The sequence below is a fragment of the Eumetopias jubatus genome, unplaced genomic scaffold (genome assembly GCF_037043125.1).
Source record: "Eumetopias jubatus isolate StellerSeaLion01/CBP00866 unplaced genomic scaffold, mEumJub1_p1.0 scaffold_7, whole genome shotgun sequence".
Taxonomy (NCBI): Eukaryota; Metazoa; Chordata; class Mammalia; order Carnivora; family Otariidae; genus Eumetopias; species Eumetopias jubatus.
In genome coordinates, this window is record NW_028274813.1 from 123,696,830 (window position 1) to 123,716,326 (window position 19,497).

Below are 19,497 nucleotides of genomic sequence, written 5' to 3' on the forward strand. Positions count from 1 at the left end.
GAGTTGGGCTCCACCCTCAGTGTGGAGTTTTCTTAAGGCTTTCTGTCCCTCAAAGCAAAACAGAACAACAACAAAAAAAGACTTTCTCTCTCTCTCCCCCCACGTGCTCTCTAAAATAAATAAATCTTAAAAAAAAAGAATATATGCAAAAAGAATATATCAATTGTTCTTTTTTATGGCTGATATTTTAGTGTATGTATCATATCTTCTTTATCCATTCATCTGTTGATGGACACTCGGGTTGCTTTCATATCTTGGCTATGGAGAAATCGATAAAGGAGATTAAGAGGAAATTCCAGTTATAAAATAAGTAAGTCACATAGATGAAAAGAATAGTACAGGGAATAGTCTATAAATAATAATAACGTTGTATGGTGACAGATGGTGAATATACTTATGGTGAGCACTGAGCAAAGTACATAATTGTCAAATCAATATGCTGTACACCTGAAACTAATATAACATTGCATGCTGATTATACTTAAAAAAAAACAAACTGGATATTAACTAGACTTACTGTGGTGATCATTTTATGATACAAACATTGAATCATTATGTTGTACACCTAGAACTAATATAATGCTATACGTCAGATATATCTCAATTAAAACTAATCTCTGTGCTCTGGTTACAATGTCAAATATATTATAGGTCTTCTCAGCCCTATCTTCCCCACAAATGATGTCATTTTTAGAGTGTTGATTTAAAAAAACAGGTTTTTCAGGAATATACTGTGTTACAGCAGAAATGCGAAAAATCAACGCTACTAAATTAACTCTACACACTAACAGGCAAGTCTAAGTCTAAATACAATAAAATACCATTAAAATGTGATAAGTGGGGTCCAAAAATTTAATCACATACAACATAAAATTATTTAGAGGTTAACTGACTAGGGAAAGCACGTATAACTAACCAGCTGGTTATTTTAGGGAGTCTAGTAATATTCTCCAAATCCCCCCCTGCTGAGGTTTGGCCCTACCTGGTGTTAACAGCCCACTCCACCCTAATTACAGACGGAGATAGGACTCCAGGTCCTTTGGCTGACTGGGACTTCCAGAAGCGCCGCTTTCCATGAATTTCCTGGCTAGCTAATATGCCTGTATCTTTAGTCCAAACCGAAGAGACTGGGTTGAAAAAATACAGGAGATACAACTACAAACCTCAGGAAAAAGAATAACCAGATACAGAGGAGATAAAGGAGCTTTAAAGCCTATCAATGGGTAAATCACTCAGAAACAAAGGATTCTAGTCTGAAATTTGTCTTATGTGTCAACCTCATGTAAATTCAATCTAAATCAGAATTCCAGGGGCGCCTGGGTGGCTCAGTTGGTTAAGCGACTGCCTTCGGCTCAGGTCATGATCCAGGAGTCCCTGGATCGAGTCCCGCATCGGGCTCCCTGCTCGGCGGAGAGTCTGCTTCTCCCTCTGACCCTCCCCCCTCTCATGTGCTCTCTCTCTCTCTCTCATTCTCTCTGTCTCAAATAAATAAATAATAAATATCTTAAAAATAAATAAATAAATAAATAAATCAGAATTCCAGGACGTGGAATGAGATTTACATCAAATTATGGCTTAAATTATAAAGCTTTAAAACATTTAATCCACAAAGCAAACATGACACAGTAAAGACGGTTACAACAGCTAATGTGTAACCTGAAATTAAAATAAAAACCAGTGTGGTTACACCAGTCTTTTCAATTTGGTTTAAAATGGGTTTTTCTAGGGGCGCCTGGGTGGCTCAGTCAGTTGAGCATCTGCCTTCGGCTCAGGTCATGATCTCAGGGTCCTGGGATCAAGCCCTGCAACAGGCTCCCTGCTTGGCATGAAATCTGCTTCTCCCCCTCTGCCATTCTCCCCCACTTGTGCTCTCTCTCAAATAAGTAAATAAAATATTTTAAAAATTAAAAATAAATAAATATAATGGGTTTGTCTAAAACTGCTGATTCAATTTTATCCATCAGCCCCAAACTTCAACAGTTAAAAGTAAACAAAACTTTTAATGTTTTTTTACTCACCTAAAAAGTCAATGAAGACTCAGGCCAAGAAAGGTGTAATATCATGACAGGATCAAAGGCACCCGCTTTAGTTTTGTACTCTTGCTATCAAGGTGGCCAAGAAATCAAGCCTTGGGATTTAAGGATTTTTCAATATAGGAAAAGCTCGCGTGACCAATTTCAAGGGATTAAACAGTGATATGTGAAGTCAACAGCCATAGTCATTAATTTTCTGATGAGCCCCAAGTATGGCATCACACTGCATTTTCTAACACTAAATAATTTATGAACCTACTGGGGTTTGGTTCATGAACTCACCTATTCTTTTTTTTTTTTTTTTTTTACAAACTCACCTATTCTTTACGACTTCCAAGATCATGGTTGAAACACAAGACCTATGAGGGACTAGATTCTGAAGAAACTTTGAGCCTTGGAGAAGCTGAAGATCCTTAAAGCTTTTTACAACTGAAGCTTTTAAAAGGTCAAACACCTAATATAACAAAAGAAAGGAAAATGAAACAAAAAATGATAGCCCATGCAATAGAATCTTAACTCTGTTAACTGTTCCTATTTGCTGCCATATACTCATATTCCTAAGACAGCTGTTTTACTAGATGAGTAATATACAAAAATTATGACTTTCAGTGGGCACTTAAGAGTTGAAGACAGGCAGGCATTCCTTAAGAGAGAAAAAGGGCAGGAGTGCCTGGGTGGCTCAGTTGGTTAAGTGTCCATCTCTTGATTTTGGCTCAGGTCATGATCTCAGGGTTGTGAGACCAAGCCCCACATCGGGCTCCACGCCCAGCGTGGAGTCAGCTTAAGATTCTCTCGCTCTGTGGCACCTGGGTGGCTCAGTCAGTTAAGCATCTGCCTTCGGCCCAGGTCATGATCCCAGGGTCCTGGGATCGAGCCCCACATTGGGCTCCCTGCTCAGCGGGGAGTCTGCTTCTCCCTCTCCTGCCGCCCCTCTTCCTACTTGTGCTTTTTCTCACTCTTGCTCTCTCTCAAATAAATAAAACCTTAAAAAAAAGATCTCTCACTCTCCTTCTCCCTACCCCCTCATTCTCGCTCTAAAAAAAAAGGAAAAAAAAAAGAGCGAGAAGGGCTAACATCAATGTTAATATTACCCACAATCAGGGAACACATATGAGAAAAAACGGTAAAGGATTTTATATTTCCAACCTTACAACTACATTGCTCTCATTAATTTCAACTCAATCAGGGATAATTTCTTAGAAAACTGCAACATAATAAAACTGCTGGTGAATTCCCAGCTAAACTTCCCATTCTTGCCACCTGGACTGTGTGGTATGTTTCTATCCTTCTTCCCACTCACCATCTGGCTTACCACACCATAGGAAGTAAAGACATAAATGAAGTACCTGAACAAGTCTCCAGGCAGCCCCCAGAAAACAGCGTGGGCCTACATGCCTTACAGAGGAATTTCCTGCTAGCAGAATGGGATAAAAAAGGGCTCTTGTGCTCTTTATCAACTACAGAACCAAAAAGTCCTTAATAAATACCTGTTCCTCAAATCTTTGTATTCTTGTTACAGAGAGCAGGAGGGCAATGCTGAAGGGACATATGTTATTACTGAAATCTCCTTGCTGTCCTGCCTACAGAGAAACCAAAAAGGAGTCATTATTTACATCTTAAAAGTAGAACATAATCTATTGAAAACAGGTCCTTAAATGGATCAAAACTTAAACTTAAGACCTAAAACTATAAAACTTAAACATAAAACATATTGGAAAATCTTTAAAACCTTGGACTGGGCAAAGATTACTCAGATATAATACCAAAACCATAATTTATACAAGAAAAAATTGATAAATTGGACCTCATAAAAATTCAAACATTTGTGCTTCAAAAGACACCATTCAGAAGATAGAAAGATGAGCCACAGACTGGAAGAAATACTTGCTAATTATATACACGATAAAGGACTTATACTCAGAATATATAAGGAATTCCTAAAACTCAGTAAGACATGCAATCAAAAAAAGGGCAAAAGATTTAGAGACATTTCCCCAGAGAAGATATCAGAACGGCTAATCAGCACATGAAAAAGTGTTCAATTATCAATCATTAAGGGACTGCAAAGTAAAACCTCAGTGAGATACTGTTTCATACACACTGAAACAGCTATGATAAAAAAGACGGACAAGAACAAATGTTGGCGAGGATGTAGAGAAACGAACCCTCACACAGTGCTGGTGGGAATGTAAAATGATGTAGCCACTTTGGTAGTTTCTTAAAAATGTAAATATACATTTATCACATAACCCAGAAATTCCACTTGTAGCTATCTATCCAAGAGAAGTGAAACATATGTCCACACAAAGACCTGCATGTGAATGCTCATAACAGTATTATTCATAATAATAAATTCATAATTTATTATTCATAAAGCCCAGAAGTGGAAACAATTCAAATGTCCATCAACTGGTGAGCAGCTAAACCAACTGATAGACCCACACAGTGGAATACTATTAAACAAGAAAAAAGAATGAAATACTGACATGGGCTACAACACATGGATAACTTTGAAAACATCATGCTAAATGAAAGAAGCCATACACAAAAGATCATATATCGTATAATTCCATTTATATGAACTGTCTAGCAAAGGTAAATCTTATAGAGACAGTAGATGAGTGGTGGCCTGGGCCTGGGAATGTGAATTTACTATAAATGGGCATGAGGGATTTTACAGGGTGATGAAAATGTTCTAAACCTGGATTATGGTGATGGTTGCACAACGAGGTAAACTTATGAAAAAATCACTGAATTGTAAACTTAAAAATGGATGAATTTTATGTTATGTAAATTATATCTCAGAGAAGGACAAATACCGTATGATTTCACTCATGTGGAATTTAAGAAACAAAACAGATGAACATAAGGGAAGGGAAGGAAAAATAAGATGAAAACAGAGGGAGGCAAACTATGAGACTTTTTTTTTTTTTTTTAAAGATTTTACTTATTTATTTGACAGAGAAAGACACAGCGAGAGAGGGAACATAAGCAGGGGGAGTGTGAGAGGGAGAAGTAGGCTTCCTGCTGAGCAGGGAGCCTGATGTGGGTATCGATCCCAGGACCCTGGGATCATGACCTGAGCCGAAGGCAGATGCTTAACGACTGAGCCACCCTGGCACCCCACCATAAGAGACTCTTAACTCTAGGAAACAAACAGTGCTGGAGGGGAAGTGGGTGGGGGGATGGGGTAACTGGGTGATGGGCATTAAGGAGGGCAGTTGATGTAATGAGCACTGGGTGTCATATGCAACTGATGAATCACTAAATTCTACCTCTGAAACTAATAATACATTATATGTTAACTAAATTGAATTTAAATAAAAAAATATATCTCAACAAAGTTTAAAAAATAAGTCTCTGAGGCCTAAAAGAAATGATACCCAAAAGACAATAAATAAATAATAAATTAAAAAAAAACCAACAAACAAAAATAATACAGTGGAATAGACCAAGATATACAAAACTGGGGGTGCCTGGGTGGCTCAGTTGTTAAGCATCTGCCTTCGGCTCAGGTCATGATCCCGGGGTCCTGGGATCGAGCCCCGCATCGGGCTCCCTGCTCTGCAGGAAGCCTTCTAATCTCTCTCCCACTCCCCCTGCTTGTGTTCCCTCTCTCATTGTGTCTCTCTCTGTCAAATAAATAAATAAAATCTTTAAAGAAATACTAAACTGGTGGGGCGCATGGGTGGCTCAGTCGTTAAGCATCTGCCTTCAGCTCAGGTCATGATCCCAGGGTCCTGGGATCAAGCCCGCATCAGGCTCTCTGCTCAGTGGGGAGTTGGCTTCTCTGCCCCCCCGCCCCATGCTTTCATGCACGTGGGATCTCTCTCTCTGAAATAAACAAATAAAATCTTAAAAAAAATACAAAACTGGTTCTTTGGAAAGATCCATAATGTAGTTACTATAAACCTAAATAAAAAGAAGAGTGAACAGATACAGAGGAGATCAAGAAGCCTTAAAGTCGAGCTCCACATCATGGTCTTTAAATATCCTTTCCTACAAAAGGGACCCAGGGCTCCTTGGAGAAATGTTATCCATATGGGGCAAACCAAGTACAAGGAGAGCCTTGGATAGCAGTGTTCAAAGGGTCATGTCAGAAGGACACAGAAGCCAACTCGAAGGATCCAACTGGGACATTTGGAGTAATGAATAATGAATATAAGGAATTAAAAAAGGTTAGTTGGTGCATAACAATATTCAAAAAAATAGGAGGGGGAGGCTTTTTTTTAATGGAAGAAAGCCAGCTAATAATGTAGAAGGACTAACAGACTTAGAAAATTTTTTATTTTAGTTCTACCATTTTGCAACTCCCAGTATAATTACTGATTAAGGCTAAGCATAGTCAGTAGATGGGAAAATGAAAACCACTGTGTGAAAGGTTACTGAGGAAAAGGATTTTCACATGATCTAAATTATGAGCCCATGGATTACTTTCTAATTACAAAAGGAAACATAGATCTTTGCAAATGAAGAAAAATGATGGTCACTGTCTTAACCAAAAGAAAAAACAGTCCTTTATCTGTACACTACTGTTCTTTAAAAAAGCTCAAAACATTTCTAATTTTAATCTTACTACTTCACAAATATTTAATGATGCATGACTTAGTTTCACTAAACTCTGTAATATACTACTAGAGATAGGCACTATGCCAATTCTTAAATGGAGAAACAGAGGTCAGAAACAGATGATGGAGTTATGATTTAATGTTAAGTTTCCTGCTGAACAGTCCTCTTTTTTTTCTTTTTAAACACCCAAACATTTAAGCATGGTTTTAGAATGGAACTTGCTTAAGAATGTGGTGACATATATTTTCTACTTTCAAAATAAAAGGCATCCTCTAGATCTAGGGCCACTGTACAAAGCTTCCCCTCCGTCTCCTGTCATTAACGAGCATCAAAGAGGCCTGAGTTGAAACACCCGTTTCATAAAGAGCTCCTGGGTCACCGTAGGAGTCCGGGGCTACCTTTAGGTGTTTCAGGAGTTCTCTGCCTAGTTCACAGTCCAGTTTGATGGCAAACACGATGTGTAGAATAATGGTGCCTTCCACATGACGCAGTTCACCTGATGGCACAGTAACAAGATCCAACAGCCTACAAGATTCAACAGAAAGGTATGAGCTACAGTTTGAGCAAGAGACAAGGGTGCAGATACTCAGATGAACTCAAGCTGAACTCATACCATCACTGGAGGCAGGACGTGTAAATTCTACTGCCTCATTCCTTGCTTCTTTGTAACAAAACTTCCTGAAAGCATGAATTGTCTATTATCATTAATTCCCCTTCTTTACATGTTCTCAGTTTAATCCAATTCAACCAAGCTTCTGTCTCCTCCCTACCCACTCCCCTCAATGCCATTTGACGCTTCTTGCAAGGGTTACAAATGACCTCTATGTTGCCAAAACCAATAATCGAGTCCCACCTTAATGAATACCCCAACAGATATGACACAACTGACCACTTCCTTCTTGAGACACTTTTTTCTCTTCTGAGGCACTGTCACTGAATTCTTCTCCAATTTTTCTTTCTTTTTTGGGGGGGCGCTCATCCTCCCTTTAAATGGTGGAATCCTCTGAGCTCAGTCTTGGGTTTCTTTTTCTTCACCATTTCCCTAGGATTCCCTAACCAGTCCCATGGTTTTAGTTCTTTCCAATCTCTTATCTCCAGTCCTGACCTCTCCCTCTAGCTCTAGACTGTCTGCTTAACACCTCCATATGGGATGCTAATGTACCTCTCAAACTTATCATGGTTAAAACTGAGCTTATTTTGTCCTACACCTGCTTTTCTATCAGTCTTTCCTAATTCAGTATATAAGACCACCTACTAGTCAATTGCTCAAGCCACGTAACAAAAAGCTACCCTACAGTAGAAGTGGTGGGCTGCAATCAGATTAACAGCATGAGCTCTGCAGCCAAGCTGCCCTGATTGAAATCTCAGCTCCGCTGCTATATAACCTTGGGATATTCCTTAATTTCTCTGTGCCTCAATTCCCACATGCATAGAGGCAAAATAGGGTAGTTGTGAGGTTTACGTGCTTAGAACAGCACCTGGCACAGGTAAACACTCTACACATTATTTGCTTTAGGAAAAATCTTTTTCAGGGGCACCTGGGTGGCTCAGTCGTTAAGCGTCTGCCTTCGGCTCAGGTCATGGTCCCAGGGTCCTGGGATCGAGCCCCGCATCGGGCTCCCTGCTCCGCAGGAAGCCTGCTTCTCCCTCTCCCACTCCCCCTGCTTGTGTTCCCTCTTTCTCTGTGTCTCTGTCAAATAAATAAATAAAAAAAAAATCTTTAAAAAAAAAAAAAGGAAAAATCTTTTTCAGACATGCCAAGCTGTGTCCTGCATTCGTACTAACTATTCCACTAACTGAGAATGTTCTTTTCCCTGATCTGCATATAGTAGTTCTTACCATTCAGGCTTTAAAGTAGACCCTCTCTAAGAGGTTTTCCTTGACCACCCACTCTAAAGTAGTTACACTGTCAGTATTACATCATTTGAGTTATCTGCATAGCACTTTCTAATATTTTTCTTATTTATTTTCTGTTCTCATCAGTATTTAAACTCTGAGAGCAGGGACCTTGTCTGACTGGTTCATCACTAGAGTCCCAGGGCCAAACAGTTCCTGGCACAGAGTAGACACTTCATAAACAGCTCATAAACTCACACCTTACACAACAATTATGGCTATTCTCCTGGAGAGCTACACATGAGGGAGGTGAAGAGGATGCTTTAGTACTGAGCAGCTCAGAGAGGACTAGGGAAGTTCTGTGCTAAGGTGAAGGCAGGGACTGAAAGGTTAATTAACAAGGAAGTAAAACACACATAAGAAGATGCATCTGTCAAAATGATTTTATTTCTGTACTGTATTACTCACTCATCACCACTCTGTTCCTCATTGTGATGCTTATCTAGCTCGTTGAAGAAAGTTATGATTCCTTCCAAAGCTCTCCTTCTGTTTCCCTGAAAAAATACAAAATAGGTAAGGTCTCCCCATAAAGATCAAGATCACCAAGTGGAACTTAAAGTACTTTTCAGCTTAGAGGATTCTCAAATAGGAACCTAAACAGGTAAATTACAACCTAAAATCACACTAAGCATTTACAGAACACTTTTTCATGTTGAGATTGGGTTTGAAATGCATCTTAGTGTCAGACTTAAGTTAAGGGGCTGATAGTCCACCCTTTTGTGAGATCCTTATCCCTTCTGCTTCCCCCCCACACACACACAGACTGTGGGAGTACAAGAGTCATGTATGCTTTCCTTGGCTGAGGAGTATGACCCTTTTATCCATCATATCATCAGACATGAAATGAAAGCATCTATGCCCTAGTATGTAAATCAAAAGTATGAATAAGCTAAATGGCCCTAACTGATCATTCCACTGAAGTTTAAAGTGTGTGTGTGTGTGTGTGTGTGTGTGTGTGTGTGTGTGTATTTATTTATTTATTTATTTATTTATACCTTTGAGGAGAGAACCAGAAGCTGATAGACCAGAGGTGGTATTTCTTGAAGATTCAACTTGGAGAACATCCTCAACACTTTTTCCACCACAAATTCCACCTCTTCCGCAGTGAGAGGGACATCCCTGTGGATCAAAGACTCTCAAGGCCAGAGCTATGGACTAATTCGGGAGATATTAGAATATTATAACTGCCTCTTTGGTTTTTATCTAACAGAGAACCTTAAAGGGGGCCAAAGCCTTACATAAGCAAAGTCATATTGGAAAAAAATCATAGTTTATATAGTCATAGTTTAAATAATACAGTTTAAATATAGTTCATAGTTATAGTTTAAATAAGCAATTAAAGTAAAAAGGAGGGGAGAAAATCCTGTAACAAAAAAGAGAGGCACCAATACTCTTACTTGGAGGACAGTAGTGTCTGAGCTTGCTAAATTTCAATTTCTAGCAGGCACGTTCACACAGCAGGGTAAAACAAGGGAAGGGAACAATGATGCTTACTTGAACATGGAGGTGAGTTGGATTACATATTGCTGATCCCATCTGATTAACGAAAAGGACAAAGAATATCTCAATTTAACTTATTTGCATATTACTTTATAAAATTAATAAGGAGGGAAAAAATTAGGTCATTTCAAGTTTGATTTGGTACCACTGGAAAACAAGATCAAAGAATCAATGAAATAACAGCTCTTAACCTATAAAACTGCAAAAATCAAAGTCTGATGATATTCAATGCTGGGAATTTTGGGAAACAAATGCTCTCCACATACTATTTTAGAGAGTATACTGGTATAAACCTTCTGGAAAGACAAGCTGGCAATACTTATCAAGTTTAAAAATGCACATAACCACAGACCCCCCCTAATTTCTATAGTATTAGAAATATATCCCAAATCCATGCTTATAAAAAGTCACCTAGATACATAAGGATGTTCATTGCAACACTTTTTATGATAGCAAAAAACCAAATAACCATATATTATTTATTGGGAAAAAAAACCACTCTTAACTGGAGATTAGCCATTTATAACAGAACAGTACGGAACTATTGAAAAGAATGATGTAGAGTTGTGTATACTGACATGAACAGATGTGTTAAATGAAAAATGCAAGGTATATTACAATGTGTATGGAATAAACTCTTCAGTGTATTAAAAACAAATGAAGGTTGCCTGGCTAGCTCAGTTGGAGGAGCATACGATTCTTGATCTCAGGGCTGAGTGTGACCCCCATATTGGGTATAGAGATTACTTAAAAATAAAATCTTTAAAAATTTTTTTTTTAATTTAAAAACAAATGAATAGATAAGCACATGTGAGCTGATACATATTTAAAGTTATGTATGTTAAGGATCGTATGTAAAGAACCATAAAAACTGTTATTTCTGATTTAGGTAATCCTGGGTGCTCCCTTCTGTTTCTTTTTAATGTACCCAAATGTAATCATTGTATTACACAACTTAGTATTCTCTTTATTTCACTGACTATAGTAAGGATTTTTCATCTTTGATGGTTTTATATATTTCACTTTTAATGGGTTTAAATTTCATGGAGTAGCTCTACCTTAACTTACATAGGTTACATACCCTAACTTACATTTCTCTATTATTGTACATATAAAGTGGGTCACAATTTTCTGGGTTGAACATGCTCATGTATGAGGATTTTCTTATTATGCTGGAGTCTTTCCTTAAGGTAGATTCCCATATTTCTGGCTTAAAGATATAACCATTACTTATATATCCTACTCATTTAAAAAAAATATAAGGGGTGCCTGGGTGGCTCAGTTGGTTAAGCAACTGCTTTCAGCTCAGGTCATGATCCTGGAGTCCCAGGATTGAGTCCCACATCGGGCTCTGCTCAGCAGGAAGTCTGCTTCTCCCTCTGACCCTCCCCCATCTCATGTGCTCTCTTTCTCATTCTCTCTCTAATAAATCTTTAAAAAAATAAATAAAATAAAAATAAAAAATATAAAAGATATAGCAGCAGGATGACTTCTCAGCCTTAAGGACCTTGGGACTCCAAATTAATGGTAGAGGACGAAACTGTGTTAAGATGAACAGTCAAGTAAGGAGCTTTTGTTCCCTGCAAGCTCTGGTACAGCTTTGGAGGACCAGGGTGAAAATGGTGGCCTCCCAATCTCCACTCGGAGGAGCTGAGAACTCGGGGCCCCGCTCCTCAGTGTGCCCCCAGAGAAAAGCAGTCACTCCCGTCTCCCTGGTCTCCAGCTGCACTGCGTGCTCACCCGGCCTGTGACCCAGCGTTTCTATCTCTGGCACCCGACCCTGTGTGGAGTCTCCAAACCCAGCAGATCCCTGTGCTCCATCACTTGCCAGAAGCGGCCGACAGAGGCCCCCTCCCCTGCCATCTATCCTCCCGAATATCGCCTCGGATTCACTTCTCCGCACGTCCTACCTTCCAACAGATTTAAATTGGCATCTCACTTTGAAAGAGAGTATGCAGGGGATGCACAGATAAACTACACTTGGACAGGATTGGAGTGAAATAACTCTTTCCAGTCTCCTTTGGTGGTAAGAAAAGTAATCTAGCCTGTGCCAGATGGCCACTTGCTGTACCAGGCAGTCGTGCCTCCCTATGGCAGCAATCTGCAAGATGCCCGCTCTCTAGGCTGCCAGTCTTTTTGAATCCTGTAACGTGGAAATTATAGGCTAGGTCTTTGTGAAGCATATGCAGGCAATAGGATGATCGATCCTGTCATAGAACATGGGCTAGTCTGAATGACTGACTTACTGCATTTTTGTAATTTATTGTGATGTGTAAAACTAAAATAATTCATTTGATTTATTGTTTGGTAATGTTTTTTATTTTGTGACAAATCAGTTTTGTATCAACAAACTAAAAGATAAGAAAACCTGTTAATGAAAAAAAAATGCTGAATTTCTGCTAATCAAGAATATTAATAGATGTGTAACTTGCAGAGAAGGTTGACAAATAACACTCACCAAAGAGGCCATGGTGATGTGGACCACATAAAACTAGGAAGGACTGTGTAATATAGCAGTCTTGAAAAGTTAATGGTTATTTCAGAAGACTGCTCAAAGACAGCAACTTCTTGCAACTTCAGAAGGTATGCTTACACATCATTCTGTGAAGCATGACTTTTCATTCACATCAAATGAACATTTTCTAATTTAACATTACTCCTTTAAGATTTTCAAATATGTATCATCAAATTATAACACTTAGTGTGTTAACTTTACTACCAGAAATTGAACTTTGAAGAGTTAAACAGTCCAAGTTTTTATGTTAGTGTCATTATGCCCTTATTTTGAAAAGCATTTAGTTAATTCTGAGAATTCATTTTTTTCAATTTTGAAATCAAAAGAAATGCTTTGAAAGTTTATTTCACTGAAGGTGAAAGATCTTATGCTAGTGTGAACAGTATAGATTAAGTTTAGAAATTCTCCATTGAAGATTTTTTTTTTGCTCTGATCACAGGAATATAGTCATGGTAAAAATAATATTCTCACCAAATTGAGAAAGTAGGAACTAAAATGTAGTTGAAAGTGGTTGTGTTCACAAATAATACGTGTGTGTGTGTGTGTGTGTGTATAGAAGCTCCAGTATTTAAAAATAAAATCTGTAGAGTAGTTAGCATATATTGCACGCACATGCATAGACAGACGTATATGTAGATAAATTACATTTTGTGATGGGGTGATAATAAATGTAAACAATATATTAAGCAAAGCTGGGGTGCCTGGGTGGCTCAGTTGGTTGAATGACTGACTCTTGATTTCAGCTAGGGTCGTGATCTGGGGGTCCTGGGATCAGGCCCCGTGTCGGGCTCCATGTTCAGTGCAGAGTCTGCTTGTTCCTCTCTCTCCCCTTGCTTGCTCTGTCTCTCTTTCTCTGTCTCTCTCAGAGTCTGCTTGTTCCTCTCTCTCCCCTTGCTTGCTCTGTCTCTCTTTCTCTCTCAAAAAAATATAAATAAATAAAATCTTAAATATAAAAAAAAAGATGAACAGTCAAGTAAATAGAAATTATAGGTAGTCTTAGAACAGAAAATATAGTAAGTAATCTCTCAAAAATTCATCGCGGACTACATAAATGGTTTTACAGTTGTACATTATAACCAAAAAAAAAAAAAAAAAAAAAGACTAAAGACTTAGTGATACAAATTCCTGAAATAAACTGTAATCCTTTTTTTGGCCACTTGTACAACTGAGAAAGTGCTACACATTAATAAGACTTACCTGCTAGAACACAGAGTGTTAATCAACTGCTTCTTACATTCTTCCCCACTCAGTTCACCTAGAAATGCAAAATACACTGAGAAATGAACTTGATTAAGTAACGAGCAAAAAAGCCACTAAAAGTGGAAGAAAATTACCTTTTTCATAATCCAGATTTTCCTTGTTGGCAACAAGGGCAGTGAGAATAATGGGTAATAACTCCAAAGACTTTCCATTGGTTAAGCTGCCCTCTTTGATAGCTCCAATAAACTCCTTGGCTAATTCAAGCAGTAATGATCCTGGAAAATTGTGAGCCTAAAAATTCATGGGATAAAGAAAATGTTAAGCAGAATAGATGTTTGGTATCTCTTTCCACAAAAGTGTCTCTTGCTGAATTAATAGAACTGGCACCGAAACCCTGAACTGGTCCTGTAAGGGATCCTGCTCTGGTACAAACTTGTAATTGTAAAAGATTTCAAAGGTCAGAATCCTCCAACAGTTCTCCAATGTTTTCAAATACTCTTCAAAGATATCAGATGTCCACAGTATCAGAAATTAACATAAACATGGGTTTATGGCCCATCCATCATCTATTCTGTTTTTTTAACAGTTCTTATTCATAAGTAGGAACTATGCTAGGTTTGGCACATTTAAGTTTACCCTCCCTCAACAAATTACAACCCCCGCCCCCAAATCTACCCAAAACCAAAAAAGTTTTTCTTTTCCAACTTACCTCTAGCATTAGTAATCCTATGATCTCAGATGCTACTTCTTTCTGCAAATCCCCTGATTCCACTAAGTGGATACAACAAATGTATATCTTAAGTCTCCTAAGAGCTCCAGCTTCCTCAGAGCAGGGGGAACCTTATTGTTTTAAACAAGTGGTACAGAAACAAAGAAAGAATAAAGGAAGAAATCTTAAAAAGTTGAAGGGCAAACAGGAAAAACAAACAGCTTTATAGTTTAATATAGAAGTAGAATTATCAAACTACTGATGACTAGAATGTTTAGAACAGCAATATTTAGGAGCTTTACAAAAGTACTTAAATTAGGAAGATGAGAAATGTCATCTTTTCTTCTTCCACTTACATCATTAATTTTTAAAACAAGTTCATAGTACAAAAGGAGAAATAACCTTTTTTTAAAAAAAAAGATTATTTATTTATTTGACAGAGCACAAAAGCAGGCGGAGTTGCAGGCAGAGGGAGAGGGAGAAGCAGGCTCCCTGCTGAGCAAGGAGCCCGATGCAAGGCTCCATCCCAGGACCCTGGGATCACGACCTGAGCTGAAGGCAGTTGCTTAACCAACTGAGCCACCCAGGCGCCCCGGAGAAATACCTTCTAATACCTTAGAGCCTTTTTGGGTCCAGTAACCCAAATTAAATGTCTTTAACATATTCCACTTCAAAACATAACTGAGTAATGTCAGCAGGAATGGCAGAATAATAATGACCTCAGAAAATCCTCTCCTCCATAAAAGCAGTAAGAAAACTGACAAAATAATGAAAACCATCAACAACAATCCTGGGAGAGGAAAATGGTATCTGATGTCCAGAGTTCCCACAAAATATCATTTAAAATGTCCCAAAAGTATGGGCCATATACAAGAAAAAAGAGAACGAGAAACTGTCCCTGACAGAGACTAGATGTTAGATTACTAGACAAAGATTTTAAATCAGCTATTTTCAGTATGTTCAAAGATGGAAACGATGCCTAAAGAACTAAAGGAAATGTCTCCTAAATAGAGACTATCAACAAAGAGAAATTGTAAATAAGCAGGGGTGCCACTGTGGCTCAGTTGGTTGAGCATCTGACTCTTGATTTCAGCTCAGGTCATGATCTCAGGGTCATGAGACTGAGCCCCTTATCAGGCTCTGCACTCAGCATGGAGTCTGCTTGAGGATTCTTTCCTTCTGCCCACTCCCCCCACCCCCGCTCATGTATGCTCACACTCTCTCTCAAATAAATATGAAAAAAAGAAATTGTAAATAAGTAAATAAAAAATTCTGAAATTAGAAGTACAATAATTGAGCTGAAAAAATCACAACAAGGTCTCAACAGGAGATCTGATCTGGGGAAGAAAGAAACAGAGAACTCAAAGATAGAGCAACTGAGATTAGCCAGTCTGAGGGACAGAAAGAAAGAGAAGAAATATGAACAGAGCCTCAAAGACCTGTGGGATATCATCATGAGTGCTAACACAGACATAATGAAAGCTCAAAAAGACAGAAAGGGGCAAAAGAGGAAATGGCCAAAAACTTCCCAATTTTAATGAACGCTAATTTTCACATTTAAGAAACTCAATAAAGTCCAATGATAAACACAAGAGAAGTACACCTAGACATATTAGCAAACAGTTAAAATCAAAGACACCTCATCATAACAAAGGCCATATGTGAAAAACCCATAACATCATACCCAATTATTAAAGATTGAAAGCATTTCCATAAAACATGAAAGATACAAGGATGCCCACTTTTACCACTTCTAGTCAACATAGTATTGGAATTCTAGACAGAGTAATTATTGTATTTAGGGCCACTGAACTGTACACTTAAAAAAAAAGTCAAAGACAAAGAAAGAACCTTAAAAGCAATAAGAGAGGAGCAAGTCATCTGGGAAACAGATATTCAATATAATTAACAGCTGTTATCTCATTAAAAAAAAACTACAAAAACAAACAAACAAAAAACCCCCCACAACATTGAAAGGCAGAAGGAGATGGGTAACATAGTCAAACCGCTGAAAAGAAGGACTGTCAACCAAGAATTCCACAACCAGAAAAACTATCCTTCAAAAATGAAGGGGGGGGGGCCTGGGTGGCTCAGTCGTTAAACATCTGCCTTCGGCTCAGGTCATGATCCTAGGGTCCTGGGATCGAGCCCTGCATCGGGTTCCCTGCTCAGCAGGAGGCCTGCTTCTCCCTCTCCCACTCCCCCTGCTTGTGATCCCTCTCTTGCTATGTCTCTGTCAAATAAATAAATAAAATCTTTAAAAAAAAAAAAAAAAAACGAAGGAGGGAGCCTGGGTGGCTCAGTCGTTAAGCGTCTGCTTTCAGCTCAGGTTATGGTCCCAGGGTCCTGGGATTGAGTCCCACATCGGGCTCCCTGCTCAGCGGGAAGCCTGCTTCTCCCTCTCCCATTCCCCCTGCTTGTGTTCCCTCTCTCACTCTCTCTCTGTTGAAAAATAAATAAATCTTTAAAAAAACAAAACAAGGGCGCCTGGGTGGCTCAGATGGTTAAGCGTCTGCCTTCGGCTCAAGTCATGATCCCAGGGTCCTGGGATCGAGTCCCACATCAGGCTCCCTGGTCCTTGGGAGCCTGCTTCTCCCTCTGCCTCTCTGTCTCTCTCTCTCTCTGTCTCTCATGAATAAATAAATAAAATCTTTAAAAAAAATAAAAATAAAAAAATAAAAAAACAAAACAAAACAAAAATGAAGGAGAGGGGCGCCTGGGTGGCTCAGTTGGTTAAACATCTGCCTTCAGCTCAGGTCATGGTCCCTGGGTTCTGGGATGAGCCTCACGTCTCCTGCTTCTCCCTCTGCACAGCCCCCCCCCCCACCAGCTCATGCTCTCTCTGATGAATAACATCTTAAAAAAAAAAAAAGAAAAAAAGAAATAAAAGGCATCTAGTTTGAAAAACAAGTAAAATTATCCCTATTCATAAATGACATAATCTTGTTTATAGAAAACCCTAAGGTATCCACAAAAAATAAATTATTAGAGGGTGGTACCTGACTGGCTCAATCGGTGGAGCACTGGACTCTTGATCTGGGGTTGTGAGTTTGAGTCCCATGTTAAGTGTAAAGATTATCTTTTTTTTTTTTTTAGACTTTATTTATTTATTTGACAAAGAGAGAGAGAGCACAGGCAGGGGGAGCAGCAGGCAGAGGGAAAGGGAGAAGCAGACTCCCAATGAGCAAGGAGCCTGATGCAGGGAGCCTGATTCAGGGCTCGATCTCAGGGTCCCAGGATCCCAGGATCGTGACCTGAACCAAAGGCAGACACTTAACCGACTGAGCCACCCAGGTGCCCCTTTTGAGATTACTTAAAATAAAATCTTATCCCAGGGTCCTGAGATTGAGCCCTGCATCGGGCTCTGTGCTAAGTACGGAACCTGCTTGAGATTCTCATTCTCTCCTTCTGCCCCTCCCCCCACCTGCTCGTTCTCTCTCTCTCCAAATAAATAAATTTAAAAATAAAATCCTAAAAAAAAAAGTCTACTGCATTTCTTTTTTTTAAGGTTTCTATTTATTTGACAGAGAGATAGAGAGCATAAGTAGGCCAAGCAGCAGGAAGAGGGAGAGGGAGAAGCAGGCTCTCCACTTGAGCAGGAAGCCCAATGTGGGGCTCGATCCCAGGACCCTGAGATCATGACCTGAGCCAAGGGCAGCCACTTAACCGACTGAGCCACCCAGTTGCCCCATGCATTTCTATATACTAACAATGAACAATTAGATGACTAAATTAAGAAAATTCCACTTATAATAGCATCAAAAGAAAATAGAATACTTAGAAATAAATTTAAGATGAGTGCCTGGGTGGCGCAGTTGGTTAAGCGACTGCCTTTGGCTCAGGTCATGATCCTGGAGTCCCAGGATCGAGTCCCGCATCGGGCTCCCTGCTCAGCAGGGAGTCTGCTTCTCCCTCTGACGTTCCTCCCTCTCATGCTCTCTCTCTACCATTCTCTCTCTCAATAAATAAATTTAAAAAATCTAAAAAAAAATAAATTTAAGAAAAGTATGTACAAGACTTGTATTCTGAAGACTATAAAATATCACTGAAAGAAATAAAGAGAACCTAAGTAAATGGAAAGACATCCCATGTTCATGTAACTGAAGACTTATGCTAAGATAGCAGTACTTCTCAAATTCATATACAGATTCAACACAATCCCTACTAAAACCCCAGCTTCCTTTTTTTCAGAAACTGACAAGCTGATCTTAAAATTCATATGGAAACACGAGGGACCCAGAATATCCAAAATAATCCTGAAGAAGAAAAACAAAGTTGGAGGACTCAAAGTTCCTAATTTTATAACTTACTACAACATTACAGTAATCAAGACAGTGTGGTGCCGACATAAGGAGACACATAGATTAAGAGACTAGAACTGTGAGTCTAGATATAAACCCTCACATTTATGGGTGATTGATTTTCAGTAAGGATGCTACTGAAAACAAGAAAAGATGATGTTGGACCCCGACCTCACACCATATACAAAAATAAATTCAAATGGATCAAAGATCTAAATGTAAAAGCTAAGGCTATAAAACTTTGAAAAGAAAACAGATTTAAATCTTCATGACTTTGGACTAAGCAACAGTTTCTTAGATAAAACACTCAAAGCACAAGCTGTAAGAAAATAAAATGGACATCAAAAAACTTTATGCTTCAAAGCATACTATCAAAAAAGTGAAAAACAACTCCGAATGGAAGAAAATTTTTGCAAACCATATATTTAATAAGGGACATGTATCTAGAACATATAAAGAGCTATTACAACTCAATAATAAAAAGACAAATAACCCAATTTTTTAAAGTGCAAATGATCTGAATAGACAGTTCTCTAAAGAAGATACAGAAATGGCCAGTAAGCACATGAAAGGATGCTCAACATCATCAGCCACCAGGGAAATGCTTATCAAAACAATAGTGAGGGCGCCTGGGTGGCTCAGTTGGTTAAGCGACTGCCTTCGGCTCAGGTCATGATCCTGGAGTCCCGGGATCGAGTCCCACATCGGGCTCCCTGCTCAGCGAGGAGCCTGCTTCTCCCTCTAACCCTCCCCCCTCTCATGTACTCTCTCTCT

At 38.9% G+C, this 19,497-nt stretch overlaps 1 protein-coding gene across 4 annotated transcripts in view; it reads right to left on the reverse strand.

Moving 5' to 3' along the window:
- FANCI (FA complementation group I) overlaps nucleotides 1-19,497 on the reverse strand; it is an 83,608-nt gene that overhangs the window by 48,579 nt on the left and 15,532 nt on the right. For all 4 annotated transcript variants that reach the window (XM_028122075.2, XM_028122077.2, XM_028122076.2 and 1 more), the window contains 9 exons: nucleotides 14,423-14,553; nucleotides 13,848-14,004; nucleotides 13,711-13,768; nucleotides 9,993-10,034; nucleotides 9,494-9,617; nucleotides 8,907-8,992; nucleotides 7,001-7,127; nucleotides 3,521-3,613; nucleotides 2,351-2,487 (listed from right to left, as the gene is read on the reverse strand). In XM_028122075.2, coding sequence (XP_027977876.2) covers nucleotides 2,351-2,487; nucleotides 3,521-3,613; nucleotides 7,001-7,127; nucleotides 8,907-8,992; nucleotides 9,494-9,617; nucleotides 9,993-10,034; nucleotides 13,711-13,768; nucleotides 13,848-14,004; nucleotides 14,423-14,553 — 955 coding nt within the window. The remainder of the gene's footprint in view (nucleotides 1-2,350; nucleotides 2,488-3,520; nucleotides 3,614-7,000; nucleotides 7,128-8,906; nucleotides 8,993-9,493; nucleotides 9,618-9,992; nucleotides 10,035-13,710; nucleotides 13,769-13,847; nucleotides 14,005-14,422; nucleotides 14,554-19,497) is intronic.